We start from the raw sequence: 14,014 nt of genomic DNA, 5'->3' as shown, positions 1-14,014 counted from the left end.
TTTTTAAGCTGTTAAACTGTTTTATTTATTTGTAGCAAAATATGTGGATTCCAAGTTAAGAGCTGGTAATAAAGAAGCAACAGATGAAGAGCTGGAAAGAATCCTTGACAAAATCATGATCATATTTAGATTCATTCATGGTAAGAAATAGCGTTCACTGTTGATGCAATTAAAACTCTTTTCCTTGCTACTAGCAGAACTGCATTCCTTTGAAAGTAAGAGATAGGAGCAGCATCGCATTCGTAAGTCCTGGTCTTCATGGGGTACTTCAACCACCCCAATATGTGTTGGAGGGACAACACATGATCTTGCTCTGGTCCAGCTCTGGGGCCCCCAACACAAGACGGACGTGGACCTGTTGGAGCAAGTCCAGAGGAGGCCATGAAGATGCTTCGAGGGCTGGAGCACTTCTCCTGTGGAGACAGGCTGAGAGAGCTGGGGATGTTCAGCCTGGAGAAAATAAGGCTCTAGTGGAAAGTGACCCTGCCCATGGGAGGGGTTTGGAATTAGATGACCTTCAAGGTCCCTTCCAACCCAAACAATACTACGGTCTGCAATTCTATGATTGTGTGATATCTTTGCACTATCAATAGAAAAGGTTGGCGGAAGCTCTGGTTTAAGGTGTGAAAGCTTGTGTGTGTCTGTATGACTTCTTTATTTCAAAAGGCTATCACAAACCAAGTGAGAAGACTTCTGTCAATGTTTCTTCACTTAGGCTTTTGAGGCTTTTGAAACATTTTAGTACATAGGAGGAACCTTTCCCCCCCCCCCCCCCCCCCCCCCGAATAAATCGGGCTACTGGAGGGAGAATGTTCTTCTGAACCCTGGAATAGTTTCATGTGGTTTGCAGCTGACCCAGTGGGAAAAACAAGGCAGCCCATGTTCCTGGGGAAAAAGAAAGAATTTAGCAAAATATGTTAAGAAAATAATTAAAATATAAGAAGAGAACAAGTTGTCTGCATGGTTTTTTTCACTGTTGCGTAGTGAATATTGTTCTGCTGATCAGCATGTCATGAGAAAGGCTTGTGTCATAAACCTGAAGTGCAATGATGTAAATAAATTGTTGGATTTCAGTTGTATTTAATTTATTTTTCTCAATTTCCATACAGGGAAAGATGTGTTTGAGGCATTTTATAAGAAAGACTTGGCCAAAAGACTGCTGGTTGGAAAAAGTGCATCAGTAGATGCTGAGAAGTCCATGTTGTCAAAGCTTAAACATGGTAGGCACCTGCAGATGAGTTAAATATTTATTACTCTTTGGTATGTAAATTGGAATCCTTATTTTCTTATGATTTAAGAAGTGACAAGCCAGATTTTAAGTAATAGCTGAGCATATCACAGCTTTCATTGTGCTCAGCAAGAACTCTTGGGCTGACCTTTTAGATGTGTAACTGGTTCACTTAATTTATCTATAGAGGAGCAAAATCCTTACAACGTGTACCTATTTGTGTGTACTCTGTAACCTGGCAAATCTGGCTCAGCTGTCTCAGGTTAAACCTTTATTGCTTGTTGTGTGCTGCTTTGTAACTGTGGGATCTTTGCTTTAATCGTGTGACAGAATGTGGTGCTGCTTTCACCAGCAAACTGGAGGGCATGTTCAAGGACATGGAACTGTCAAAAGATGTCATGGTTCAGTTTAAGCAGGTACATTAGCTTCTGTTTGTGTGCTGAATTTTCAATAGTGATGGGGAGGCACTTAATGGCGTTACACCTTGGATTAAGCTAAAATTAAACAGAACAGCTTTTGAGCAGGTCCTACTTACAGTTCTATTTATAGAAGAGAATTTATTTATTGTATATCTATTCAGAGAAAACCACCTTTTGCAGTTCTATTTGATTCCATTTTAAGTAAATCACAGTCTGAATACCACATAGTAGTTTAGTTGTCTGACATTCTTTAAAGTCCATGCCCTTCATTCTGTAAACTGTTGCTGCTCTGATGAATTCTTTGGGAATGATCCACACCAGAGAAACTCCCTGAAGGTTGCTAAGTGAACAGAAACCATGTATGTCTCAGCCTCGAAGTTTCCAACCTGTTGGTGACCAAAGGAATGCTTGGAGGAAGTACTGTATATACTCATCCTGTTGTTGTACTTCTCCCTGAGTGCCTGTTTGGGGCCTTATTGAAGACAGGATACTGGGATAGAGATCTGTCCCAGGACACCTGCTTCTGTAATAAAATACTCTAGTGACTTCTGTCCCAGACTTTTCAGCCTGGCTTCACTGATGCTCTGCTCAAATTATATGAAAATGTTTCGTCTAACAGGTGTGGAATTCTTTTGACCTTACAGTTCTTGCCCTGGCTTCTGATCAAAAGTTTTTTTTTATTGCTTTCTTTATGTGTGGTTAAAGTTCCTTCAACCTTAATACCCTGTAAAGACAGTGGTCTAGGATACTTCAAAGCATGTTGTTCTTTTCTTTTTACTTCCAACCACTTGCTGTGTTTTGAGATTCAGGAGGAGGGCATTAAATTGTCATTCAAGATCCTGGTAGAGCACATCTATCCAAGGACGTGGCACGTAGAAACTTTTCATCGTTGTACTCATTTTAAATTTCTAATTTAAGTATATATACTCTCTCATTTAGCATGCAGACGGTATACTTGAATGATTTTGTCTCTTGTATTTTAGTATATGCAGAACCAAAGTGACCCAGGAAATATAGACCTGACAGTAAATATATTAACTATGGGATATTGGCCAACTTATACGCCTATGGAAGTCCACTTAAATTCAGAGGTTAGTGTTTAAATTCTTCTAAATGCACTTTACGGAGCAGAATCATAATCACTATCGTAAACTAATGCCCTTCATTTAATGTTTTTCTGCTAGTTATTTAAGGGTTTTATCTCATTTTACAGATGCCAAAATTGAAAAAATAAAATGTAGTGGATAAAATCACTTTTTTCAGATTATTGTTTCACTTAATGTGTTGGGAGTTTTATCTTTTTGTTAATAATAATAATGATGTAAAGGTAGTATTAAAATAAAATCAGTGTCCTACTTAACATTGCAGTCAAGCACTTACAAATTTAAAACTGGGCAGTAATTTAGCCAATCTTTAACTACATTGGTTAGGCACTTTGATCTAGCCAGTAGTTATGTTACTGCACATTATTTTTTTCTGTAAGATCCTTCCTCTGTTGTCTGCAATGTGTCACACAAAACCCTGCATTTCAATGGCATTTGCCTGAAAAAAGATTGCTTCCAAGTCGAGAGATTTTGCAAAGCTTCTGTCAGTAGTGATTTAAGTTAAAATATGGATTTGCAGTCCTATTTCCCGCAATATCTTGCTTGATGTGGAAGCTTTTGTGTTCTTGCTCCTGTGGCATCTTTTCCTCTGTAGCAGACTACTTTGGAAGGATCCAACCTGAGCAACACGCCATGAAAATGGAGGGGTAAAAAAAATCCCTTACTTGGAAGTAAGAGGGTATACAGTCCTGGAATCAGACTTGAATCTGAAGGAAGAACTTGGGCAGAGATGGTAATAGTCAGTGTATAGGTGTGAGAGGTATGCTTTTTGTTCCTTGACACTCTTGGTCAGATTTCAAGTCCAGGACAAAGCTTGTATTTATTTTTGAGGTTTAAAACCCTTTACAGGGGGTTATTCTACTTTTCAACAAGCAAAAAAAAAAAACAAAAAAAAAAAACAAACCCACAACCAAAAAAGAGGGAGAAATAAAAAGCTAGTTTTGAATTGGGACTTTCCTTTGTGCGTAATAGGACCAGTGTACTTGAGAGCAGAATTTTGCACTTTGGATTTAGTTTTTCACACAAAAACACTCATTGTGAAACATTGTTGAGGAGAATAAAGAAATTACATGTGTGAAATCATCCAGCATCACTGCACTGGTATAATCCTAATAAACGTTTATCTTTCTTCGCTTTACAGATGATAAAGCTTCAAGAGGTGTTTAAAACCTTCTACCTGGGAAAACACAGTGGTCGAAAGCTTCAGTGGCAGACCACTTTAGGGCATGCTGTCCTAAAGGCAGAATTTAAGGAAGTAAGTTTGCTTGTTTAATGCTTAGCCTGTTTGGATAAAATTTAAGTCAGTTATTAGAAATCTAGTCATGTAATGTATTTTTTATAAAGATAGTAATATTTTTGTGGAGGGACAGTCACAATTCAATATTGTTATTTTTGTATAGAAAGTAGGCTTTTTATAATTAAACTGAAGTACTACCTAGCTAACAGGAGACAACAATATGATACTAGTATTCATTTGATAGGAATTGTTGCTCATTTGAACAAAGTAAGTTGTAATAAACCAAGAAATTAATGAAAAAAAAAAAGGCAGAATCTTTTTATTTTTAATCTCACAGGAACATAGAATGGTTTGGGTTGGAAGGGATCTTAAAGGTCATCTAGTTCCAACACCCCCTGCCATGGGCAGGGACACCTTCCACTAGACCAGGTTGCTCCAAGCCCTGTCCAACCTGGCCCTGAACACTGCCAGGAATGGGGCAGCCACAGCTTCTCTGGGTAATCTGTGCCAGTGCCTCACCACTCACATAGTGAAGAAAATGGAAATATGGAATTGTTTTATCATAGAAATACTGGTGGCACTTTCAGTATGCTTCACTGATACAAAAAGAGACTGAAGGGTATTAGTCATGTAATGACTGTGATTAAAATCTAAATGCTTGTTGAATTATTGAAGTCTTAAATAACAATATTGTTTCTTAATGTGGTTTTGTTTTGTCTCACAGAATATCTTGCCTTGCTGATAATGCATTTTAATTGAGCCAGAGCAAAGACAAAAAACCCCTTAAATTCTTTAGCTAACTCATTGTGACTGTGAAGCTCAGGGGTTTAGGTGTTATGCAACAGTAGGATGGATAGGTTTGTAGCTGTTGATTGACAGAGGTGTTTACAGCTGCCTGAAGAGTTTGAGCTATTTCCTTTCCATTGCCTGTTCGTACAAATATTGTGCTACTAACAATACAATCATTCTGTATCATAGTAAACCAAAAAATTATCTTTTGTTTCTTTCATATTTGATCCAACACCAAGATTTCTTTTATATTAGTTTGCTCATCTCCATAAAATGAAACCTGGTTGAAGTATGAAGAGATTCATTATTGATGGCAGCAAAGCCAGAATTTCATGTATTGTAATTAAAATGAAGTAAATTATGTGAAGTAAATACAAGGCCATTCTAATGAGCTTCTGCTGTGTGCTGTATTGCTAATGTTAGAGGAGCAAAAAAACCCAAAGTTTTAAAAATATCCTGTTTCCTCAGTACTGCATTCAGGCAGATTCTTCTGTGTGCTAGGCATTCTAAAATGCACATCTCTTCTAAAATTAGAAAAAAGAATGTATAGCCTCTGTAACTTGTCAGATTTGCAGGATACAATAGAAAATGCTCTGAATATTACCTCTAATTATTTGATATTTCTTTTCTTTTTTAGGGAAAGAAAGAATTTCAAGTATCGCTCTTTCAGACATTAGTGTTGCTTATGTTTAATGAAGGAGATGAATTCAGTTTCGAAGAAATTAAAATGGCCACTGGTGTAGGTAGGACGAATACTTTTGATTCTTAAATTTATTCATCAAGTGGTTGCCAATTATGATTTGGTATGTAAAGGCCTAATTTTAAGAAATTTACCATGATCATTAGAACAAATTGGATCAATAGTATGTATACCCCAAAAGAGATGAGGAAAACACACTGCTGCTACTTCCTAATGTAGATAGCTTCACAAAATTAATAGTAAGAGCTGTGTAGCATATGGTGCTACTAACAACCTATTAGATTTACAAAATGTATCACTGCAATTCTTAAAATTCAAGTCATGATAAAGACTGTTGAGTCTACAGCTTGGTTTAGTTCTATTACAGTTTCAAATACTGTGTTTTGAAAATGATCTGTTGCAGAATGCTGTCATTTTGGCGTGATTCAAGAGAGTATTTTCAGTTGAACAGTTCAAAGAGCTTGCCCACCTGTTTTCCATTGCTGTTGCTGGAGTGCCTCATTTGCAAGAGGTCTGATTCATTAAGGAGAGCAGTGTCCTGTAGGGTTTATCGTTTGTAGCTGCTTGAAACCTCAAAGCAGAAAGAACAAAGAAAACTGAGGAAAAGTATAGTTTTCTTTTAACCATCTGCAGTATCTGCCTTCTGTGTTCTTACGCTCTTGGATGTTTGGTTTGTGTTTTTTTAAATTTATTTTATTTTTACACTTTCTTGAAATAGTTACAGCCATTGGCATTAAAAATGGTAATGCTATCATCTCTTTAGTCTCCGGAACTTCTGCAGCAACCAGCAGGTCATACCCAGCAGCTCTTCATATATTGAATCTTAAGATCAACCCAATAGAGCAACAGCTGAAAGAGTATTTGAACCCATGCAAGTACTAAAATACTGTAAATATATTTACTAAAATACTGGAGAATGGGAATATCAAGAATCCCTGTGTTTCAGAACGATGCATTGCAGAAAGCAGTACAGCCTGTGTGCTCCAGTTTCTCAGCGTCAGTGCTTAAGTTGCTTAGTCATCCACACCATTAATGCTAAGGGAGCTGAAGAAAACTCATGCCAGTGTAAATGATAAGCATCAGGATAGTCCAGAGAGGCTCATTAGGTCAGAGTACAATGGTTACAGAACAAACGTAAGTTCACGCAAGCTTGATCCAGATCCTGCTTTCCCATTTTGTCTTGCTGTACCTTGGAGCTTGCATTCTGGCTGCCTGACAGCAACAGATCAAATCTGCTGCATGGAAATCCATTCCATTATGGCACAATAGAAAGGATTTCAATAGGCTGTCTTTAAGGCAGCTGGCTGGAATTGATAGTTGGGAGCCACCTAAATTGTCATTGCACCATGCCTGTGTTTCTCTCCCCTATGGGGAAATAATGTAGGAATGGCAGTAGTGAGGACAGTTCATGATCCACAGGGTTCCCATCGGGTCAGGATGGATGACACAAAATCTCTCGTCTTTCCAGGCTCTGCCTACACAAGGCATTTGGAGCTGCTTTAAAGAGGTCCCATTCCCACCTAGCAGTCCCCCTACTCCTAAAGAAAAGGAAATTCTTATGGCCAGAAATGGTGTCAGAAATAGATCCCACAGTGCGCTCTTCCTGCCTTCTGCTACTAGGATGATCCTTTTGCTCAGTGGTACCCTGCCAAAATCTGGTATCCTGGCTAACTGGAAAAGAACAGTGATTCAGTTATTAGAGAAGGTAGCTGAATTTGTGATGCAGCTGCTTGGTGAATTGACCACTAAGGGCAGAGGTGTTGACAGCCAGAGTTTGAGAGACCACCCAGTATGAACCAGAGATCCTGGCTCATGGGTACAAATAACAGCACATGGAAGAAATCCTGGAGGGCAAAACTTGGGCATTAGGGTTGCCATAGAAACTGTTTCTAAATGTTTTAAACACCATGTGCAGGGCTAGACAGACAGGCAGAACTGCAATGTGTGCTTTAAAAAATAATGTATGGAACAGGGTCTAGATTTCTTGGGAAATAGGAAAGCCTTTGAAACAGGGGGAACATGTACAAGAAAAGTGGACTCCATCTAAATTCAAAGGGAGTGAAAAAGAAATTGCTGGCACATTTTAAGGTTTTAGAAAGTCTATAGGTTTGTCAGACTTCTCCCTCCATCATCTAGAAATAACATAGTGGATCTGAGAAGAGTTCAGAGAATGGGAATAAAGATGGAAGACATAGGACAGCTTCTTTAGAAGGAACAGTTGTATGTACTAGGACTAAAGTAAATAGACCAAAAGTTCAAGGGGACAGGTTCAAGGAAGAGGAAAGCACTGAAGGTTTCTCAACACGTAGAAGCCACCTCTGGTTTAGGAAGTCTTTTAGCCGTGATTGGAGAGTTAGCAAGCAGTAGGATGGGGAGAGGAGGAAAAGCAGGGAAGAGTGAAGCTGTATTAGCTTTGCTCTATGCTCACCTGCTCGTGGCCACTGCTGGAGACGGGGTGCTGGGCTAGATGGACCTTCTGGCCCAGGGTGGGTGTTCTTCAGTTCTAAACTAAACACTGAAAGAGATAACTGAACCTCCCAACTCTGAAGAACTGGCCCTGATCACTGCCTTTACTTTAGTGTTCACATGTACCAGCTTTTTCTTGGAGGTGGTGGAAGTCTTGTGTACTTTTTAGTTAATTAACGTGTTTATGTTGAGGCTCTATTATGAGGGATTACCCACTCTTTGCATATTGGTGTTTACTGCAGAAGAGTTCAGAGGGCCGTTTAAATACCATAGGGCAGAATATAATATTGCAATTTGAAGTGTCAGTAAAGGGGTTAGAACAGATGAGTAAATCGGACAGTAAATTAGACCACCACCAACTGAACAGTATTCACCCCAAGCTTTACAGGAATCTGTCTAGATTATTATTCAAGTGACCCTTGGTGCAAGCTTGACAAGAGCAATGCTAAATTCATTTATTTATTTATTTACATTCATGGGGTAATTCTTCAGATCATTGCAGAGTAGCCGGTCTGTACTGGGAGGAATAGAATTGGCAGGCCCATGGATAAATGCATATTAGGGAAGAGCCAGCATAATTTATGTGATATATGATTTTATTTTCAAATTCTTTGAGAGAGTCAGCAAGCATATCCAAAATCATATCTGTGCACTTGGCTTTTTGAAAGTTTTTGTAAGAACTCCTCACAAACTCTGAAACAGTGAATAGTGAAAGGAAGCTTTTATTTGGGATCTCCATGTATTATTCATCATGGCCACTAATGACCTGAAGAAGATGAATACTCATGTGTCAGAATTTGATGCTGATTCCTTAGGAAGGTCAAATCTGAAATGTGTAAAAGTTACAAAGGGATCTTGCACTGTAGAACAATTAGGAGATCAAATGGTATTCAGTGTTGACGAATATATCTGGGGCAGGAGCTGGGTGGGGGGAATAACCTTAATCACGTCAGAGATTGGCTTTGTTAGGTATGACTGCTGGGGAGTGAAGCTGTGCTGTCATTGTGTCCCCTGAAAAGACTGACTGAGAGTTCACCAGCAATCAGAAGGGCAAACAGCATCTTGGTAACTTCTGGGGAAGTTACTGAGAACAAAGTAGAAAGCACCATTATGTTGTGTGTGTGTTTGTGTTTGGATACTTCACAAATTTCAGGTTAGCCTGTACTTACAGGTGTATAGTAGAATTAGATAAGGAGAAAAAAGGATAAGAAGAAATACAGCAGGTATAGAACAGTTCCCATGCAGAGGGTGGAGAGTTCATCTCTTAAACTTGGGGCATGACAATATGGAGAGAGGTGAAAAGAAGGAAATACAAGTCTGTTGAATTACGGATGGCTTAGAGGCAGTAAATAGTGAATTCACTAGTTCTCACAGCACAAGAATTCAGGCACCTTTTGGCTTCTCTATCTTACTAGCGAAATCAAAGAACCCATGTTGGGTGAGCAGACATTTTGATCCAATCCCTGTAAAGTATGATGTGGTTGTTCCCAACTGGAATCAAGTTAGCTGCCTAAGATTAATGGCAGGTCTTAATTCGGAAATGTCAAATCAACTCAAATTGAGTCAGCTCCCAATTTCCTGCATGCACATTGATTTTTGAGAACACCATGAGAGTGATCTTAAGTTATATTCTGCTTATTTAATGTATTCCCGTGAATCTCTTACTATATAAGCATCATGAATAATGTCTTCATCTGACCACAGCTGGAACTTGTGTTTTCCAGTCACTGTTAGAATAAATTGTTGCCAGTCCTTTTAAAGAAATGAGTTGTCACTGGTACATTAATATAGTTAGAAAATGCATAAACTGACACTCGGAGAAAGAATGGTCACCTGCTTTTTGGTAACTGTGCTTCTTGCATTGTCCAATGAGATGCATTGTCCAAATATACTCTGTTTTTACCTGCCTTTCTCCTAGCATTAGTAGGAGCTGTAGTTTTTACTTCAGTGATTATAGTATGCCAAAGGGAAGGAATCTGCAACCTATGACTTAGCATGCCAAGCAGAAGCAAAGCTCCAGAAGTGTATTGAGTGTTTGGAACAGCATCTTTTTTTTGGTTTAGACAAAACCACAACCTGGTGATCTGCATTTACTGAAGGTGAAACCCCCAGAAAGTGTGAAAGATCATAAATGCCTGTTTAGTCAAAGTAGTTTAAAGAGGGTTTTTTAGTAATCATAGAGGTGAGCACAGGTCTGTCTTCCTGATGGGTACAATTCATGCACGCTCTTAGCACTTGCCTGTCAAAGATGTGAGACCCAGCTTGATGGCTGTGATTTGTTACCTAATTTGAACTTAGCTGGAAGAAGGTATTAAGATAAAACCAGTGACTTTTCAAATGTATTTCTAGATTAATCGGATAAAATTCTTCATGTTAATGCTTTGTTCTTCTTTCTCCTAACTCTGAACTTCTTCACAGAGGACAGTGAATTAAGAAGAACCTTGCAGTCTTTAGCTTGTGGAAAAGCACGAGTATTGATTAAAAATCCAAAGGGCAAGGATGTAGAAGATGGAGATAAATTCATCTTTAATGGTGATTTCAAGCACAAATTGTTTAGAATAAAGATCAACCAAATCCAAATGAAAGAAACAGTATGTATTTAATTTTTGCATTCATTCTGTTTATCTACATATCCCACTTGGAGGGACAGAATCTCTGCAGTTCCTCTCGTAGTTTTTGCATATGGAGAAAGGAAACAGGTGTTTAATTTTTTGGTAGTCAGGATGACTTGCAGAGGCACTAAAGATTTTAAATCTCACTGAAATTGGAAAGAAACCCTTATAGGTTCCTTCCTATGATTGTGAATTTAAATGTCTATATATAAAACTGATAGAATCTTGTAGGTGTTTCAGTCCATCTTTGAAGTTTCTGTGGTATGGCTGAAGTGTTGGTACTATATTGAACTCATACAGCAAATGTCACCATCTCACTTCTTTATTTAGTGGGTATGGGAGTTATCGAAGTCAGGGTTGTCCCTGATTTTGCAGTAGATATTTTTGTTGTACTTGAATCCCAATTCCTGGCACAAGGTGACATGTTTTAATGAACATTGACTTCTTTCCTTTTGCCTTTGCATATTAAAATCTCTAAAAGTCAAATTGGAGCTGATCAGTTTGATACAAAAGACTGCTGTATTTGGATTGACAAATCATTATGTGTTCTGTCAAAAATCTGGAGTGAGTTTTTAAGATTTAGTTTAATTTATCAAATAAAATTAAAATAAGATGCATGTTATTATTTTCTTTACATTATCCTTAATTTTATCTTTGGCTTGCTTTAGCAGTATGCTTCAGCATCACAGTCTTAGCATGCAGTAATGCAGGACTCTGTCTCAAAGATGAATAAGGATACATGAGTTTCATTTCATTGTAAAGGTTAACTACAGAAATATAATTAATTAAAAATAGCAATAAAAGGCGATCTGATTTATGGTGTTGTATTGTTCTTTAGGTCGAGGAACAGGTCAGCACAACTGAAAGAGTATTTCAAGACAGGCAATACCAGATTGATGCTGCAATTGTACGAATAATGAAGATGAGAAAGACTCTTGGTCATAATCTCCTTGTTTCTGAGTTGTATAATCAACTGAAATTTCCCGTAAAGGTAACTGATCTTGATTTTCAAACCATCCAAAGATTATCTAAGAATATGTAATATATTTTTCCATTCAGCTTGTCCATAAGAGTAAGAATCACAGAATGGTTTGGGTTGGAAAAGACCTTAAGATCATCTAGTTCCAACCGCCGTGCCACAGGCAGGGACACCATCCACTAGACCAGGTTGCTCAAAGCTCCATTCAGCCCAGCCTTGAACACTGCCAGGGAGGGAGCATTCACCACTTCCTTGGGCAGCCTTTTCCAGTGCCTCACTACCCTCACAGTAAAGAACTTCTTCCTTATACCTAACCTAAATCTCCCCTGTTTAAGTTTAAACCCGTTACCCCTTGTCCTATTGCTGCAGTCCCTGATGAAGAGTCCTTCTCTGGTGTCCTTGTACGCCCCCTTCAGATATTGGAAGGCTGCTATTAGGTCTCCACACAGCCTTCTCCAGGCTGACTTACTCCAACAGTTCCATGTCATCCTTATGTTGGGGACACCAGAACTGGAATATGAAATACATCTTAATCAAATCCAAAGATAAAGGTATTAAAATTACTGTCTAAAGTAATATAAGCCAGAGTATCAGTAGGAAATTGTATTTAGATATTTACTATGGCACATCTTCTTATGGAGCTGTTACCAGCCCTAGTTTTTAAAATGAAATATATTTGCATTTATATTACTGTTACTCTAATCTCATCTTTTCTTGTAGCCTGGAGACTTGAAAAAGAGGATTGAATCTCTCATTGACAGAGACTATATGGAGAGAGACAAAGACAACCCTAATCAGTACCACTATGTTGCTTAATGGAGAAGAAATCCTTTTATTTAAAAAAATAAATTGAAAAAGAAAAAAAAAATCCCAAAATAAAACCCAAAATCATGCACATTATATCTTCAGGACACCAAATACTTACGCTGTTCCAGAATTTCCTTTTAGCAGGTTTCAGGTTGATGTATATTATTCAACCAGCTGCATGCACTCCTGTGGAAAAGAAGAAAAATGACATGTTAATTGATCATCCTCATCAAGACTACTTAATTTTAAGTGTCATGTTTTTATTTCTTTTAGTTACTCTCTTGTTCTTTTGGGTTCTTCAAAATTTAGTTTTACAATTTTGTTTAACAATGTCATTGAAGTTGGACGGAAAGGTAAAATTACCCGTGTGAGAAATACTTTGTGATGGATGCAAGTCTGATTTCTTCATTTATGTGTTCCTAACTGCATCCATAAAGACCCGATATGCTGCATTCTTTAGCTACAGTGACAACTGGGGTAACTTTTTAAAACCCTTCATTGATGAACACTTACATACAAGCAGTGTTGTTGAAATACACTGACTTTTTGAAATTACGCACCATGAAACCCCTTCACCTTGTGTTCAGTTAACTTTCTTTCAAATGATTATGAGCTTCAGTCTGGTTTGGACAAATCAGGTTTTGAAGTGAGATCCCCGAAGTGCCAAGAGGACAACTGCATTCATGTGTGTAGTGAGTTGTTGGATTATTTAGCTAAAATATGGATTATCATTTTATTACTACTTCTGCTGGCTTGGGTGGCAAAGATTAGATCTGCGTCAAGAGGCCCTACCTCATTTTAGGGCAACGGGTGTTCATCACTTTATGTAACGGCCGTAACGTTTAGTTTTGCCTTGAAAATAACATATAGGGAACTTACTGTACAGCGTGCTCCACTTGAAAAAAGAAAACCCCTTTTTTTAAAAAGACTTTTATGGTCTCGATATTGTGAAAGCATAGTTTTTTGTCTTGAAAGACTAAGGATTTTGTGAGTACTTTGTTTCATATTGTATATATGTAAGCTGATTTGAATTCAAGAATGAAAGACACTGTAGATCTGTTAGATAACTGTAACTATAAGGAAGACATCTTTTGTGGTAATACTTGCAACAAGACTCTCTTTATTTTTCCGGATTTGCATACTAGCGTGTTTCATTCTGAAAAAGAGCTACCAAAGGAGTTTTGATCATGGCATAAATGAGAATGTAACTGAGCAATATTTTTTTCTTGAGACATACCATACTGAGTTTATGTACTACAAGGTTTGTGCATCAATTAAGAGGCCACCACCTCTTCTTAAAGTAAACATTGCTGAGAGTTGGCATCTTGTGGATTTACATCTGAAAGTCCTTATTCTGTCACCTGGTGTCATTAATTATATTACATTCTTCCGAATTATTTTTGTTCCCTTTGTGTTTAGAAACTAAACACATTTAGTTTATTGTATTTAAAGCGTATTTAATATTGTAATTTAATGTAGACTTATTTTAATATTTGAATCTTCAGTTAATGCAAATAAAATCTTTGATGCATATTAAATATTAATTTCTTAGCCTTTGTGAGAATATGGTACTTCAGTTTGTTTGTGTTCTTTAGTTTGAATTATACCATTCGCCTTGTAATTCACTTTCTAGGCATATGGAAGCCAATCAGCTCCATTTCACTAGACTTTTAA

At 37.8% G+C, this 14,014-nt stretch overlaps 1 protein-coding gene and 1 long non-coding RNA gene across 7 annotated transcripts in view; one reads left to right on the top strand and one right to left on the bottom strand.

Moving 5' to 3' along the window:
- The window catches only part of CUL4A (cullin 4A), a 39,224-nt gene extending 25,564 nt beyond the window's left edge, over positions 1 to 13,660 (top strand). The window contains exons 12-20 of one of the 6 annotated variants that reach the window (XM_030477799.1): positions 36 to 140; positions 1,110 to 1,220; positions 1,559 to 1,644; positions 2,631 to 2,738; positions 3,892 to 4,005; positions 5,414 to 5,519; positions 10,361 to 10,533; positions 11,393 to 11,545; positions 12,254 to 13,660. In XM_030477799.1, coding sequence (XP_030333659.1) covers positions 36 to 140; positions 1,110 to 1,220; positions 1,559 to 1,644; positions 2,631 to 2,738; positions 3,892 to 4,005; positions 5,414 to 5,519; positions 10,361 to 10,533; positions 11,393 to 11,545; positions 12,254 to 12,349 — 1,052 coding nt within the window. In that variant the 3' untranslated portion in view covers positions 12,350 to 13,660. Of the gene's footprint in view, positions 1 to 35; positions 141 to 1,109; positions 1,221 to 1,558; positions 1,645 to 2,630; positions 2,739 to 3,891; positions 4,006 to 5,413; positions 5,520 to 6,944; positions 7,182 to 10,360; positions 10,534 to 11,392; positions 11,546 to 12,253 lie in introns of those variants that run through there. The other 5 variants (XR_003990316.1, XR_003990315.1, XM_030477800.1 and 2 more) reach the window with 5 other exon arrangements.
- LOC115604558 lies at positions 785 to 6,947 on the bottom strand. Its single transcript, XR_003990318.1, has 2 exons — positions 5,946 to 6,947; positions 785 to 885 (listed from the first exon to the last, which is right to left on the bottom strand). It is a non-coding gene; the product is annotated as an uncharacterized LOC115604558 (long non-coding RNA).
- Positions 13,661 to 14,014: the final 354 nt, after the last annotated feature.

Source organism: Strigops habroptila, chromosome 2 (genome assembly GCF_004027225.2).
Source record: "Strigops habroptila isolate Jane chromosome 2, bStrHab1.2.pri, whole genome shotgun sequence".
NCBI lineage: Eukaryota > Metazoa > Chordata > Aves > Psittaciformes > Psittacidae > Strigops > Strigops habroptila.
This window is presented reverse-complemented; position numbering and strand designations above follow the sequence as displayed.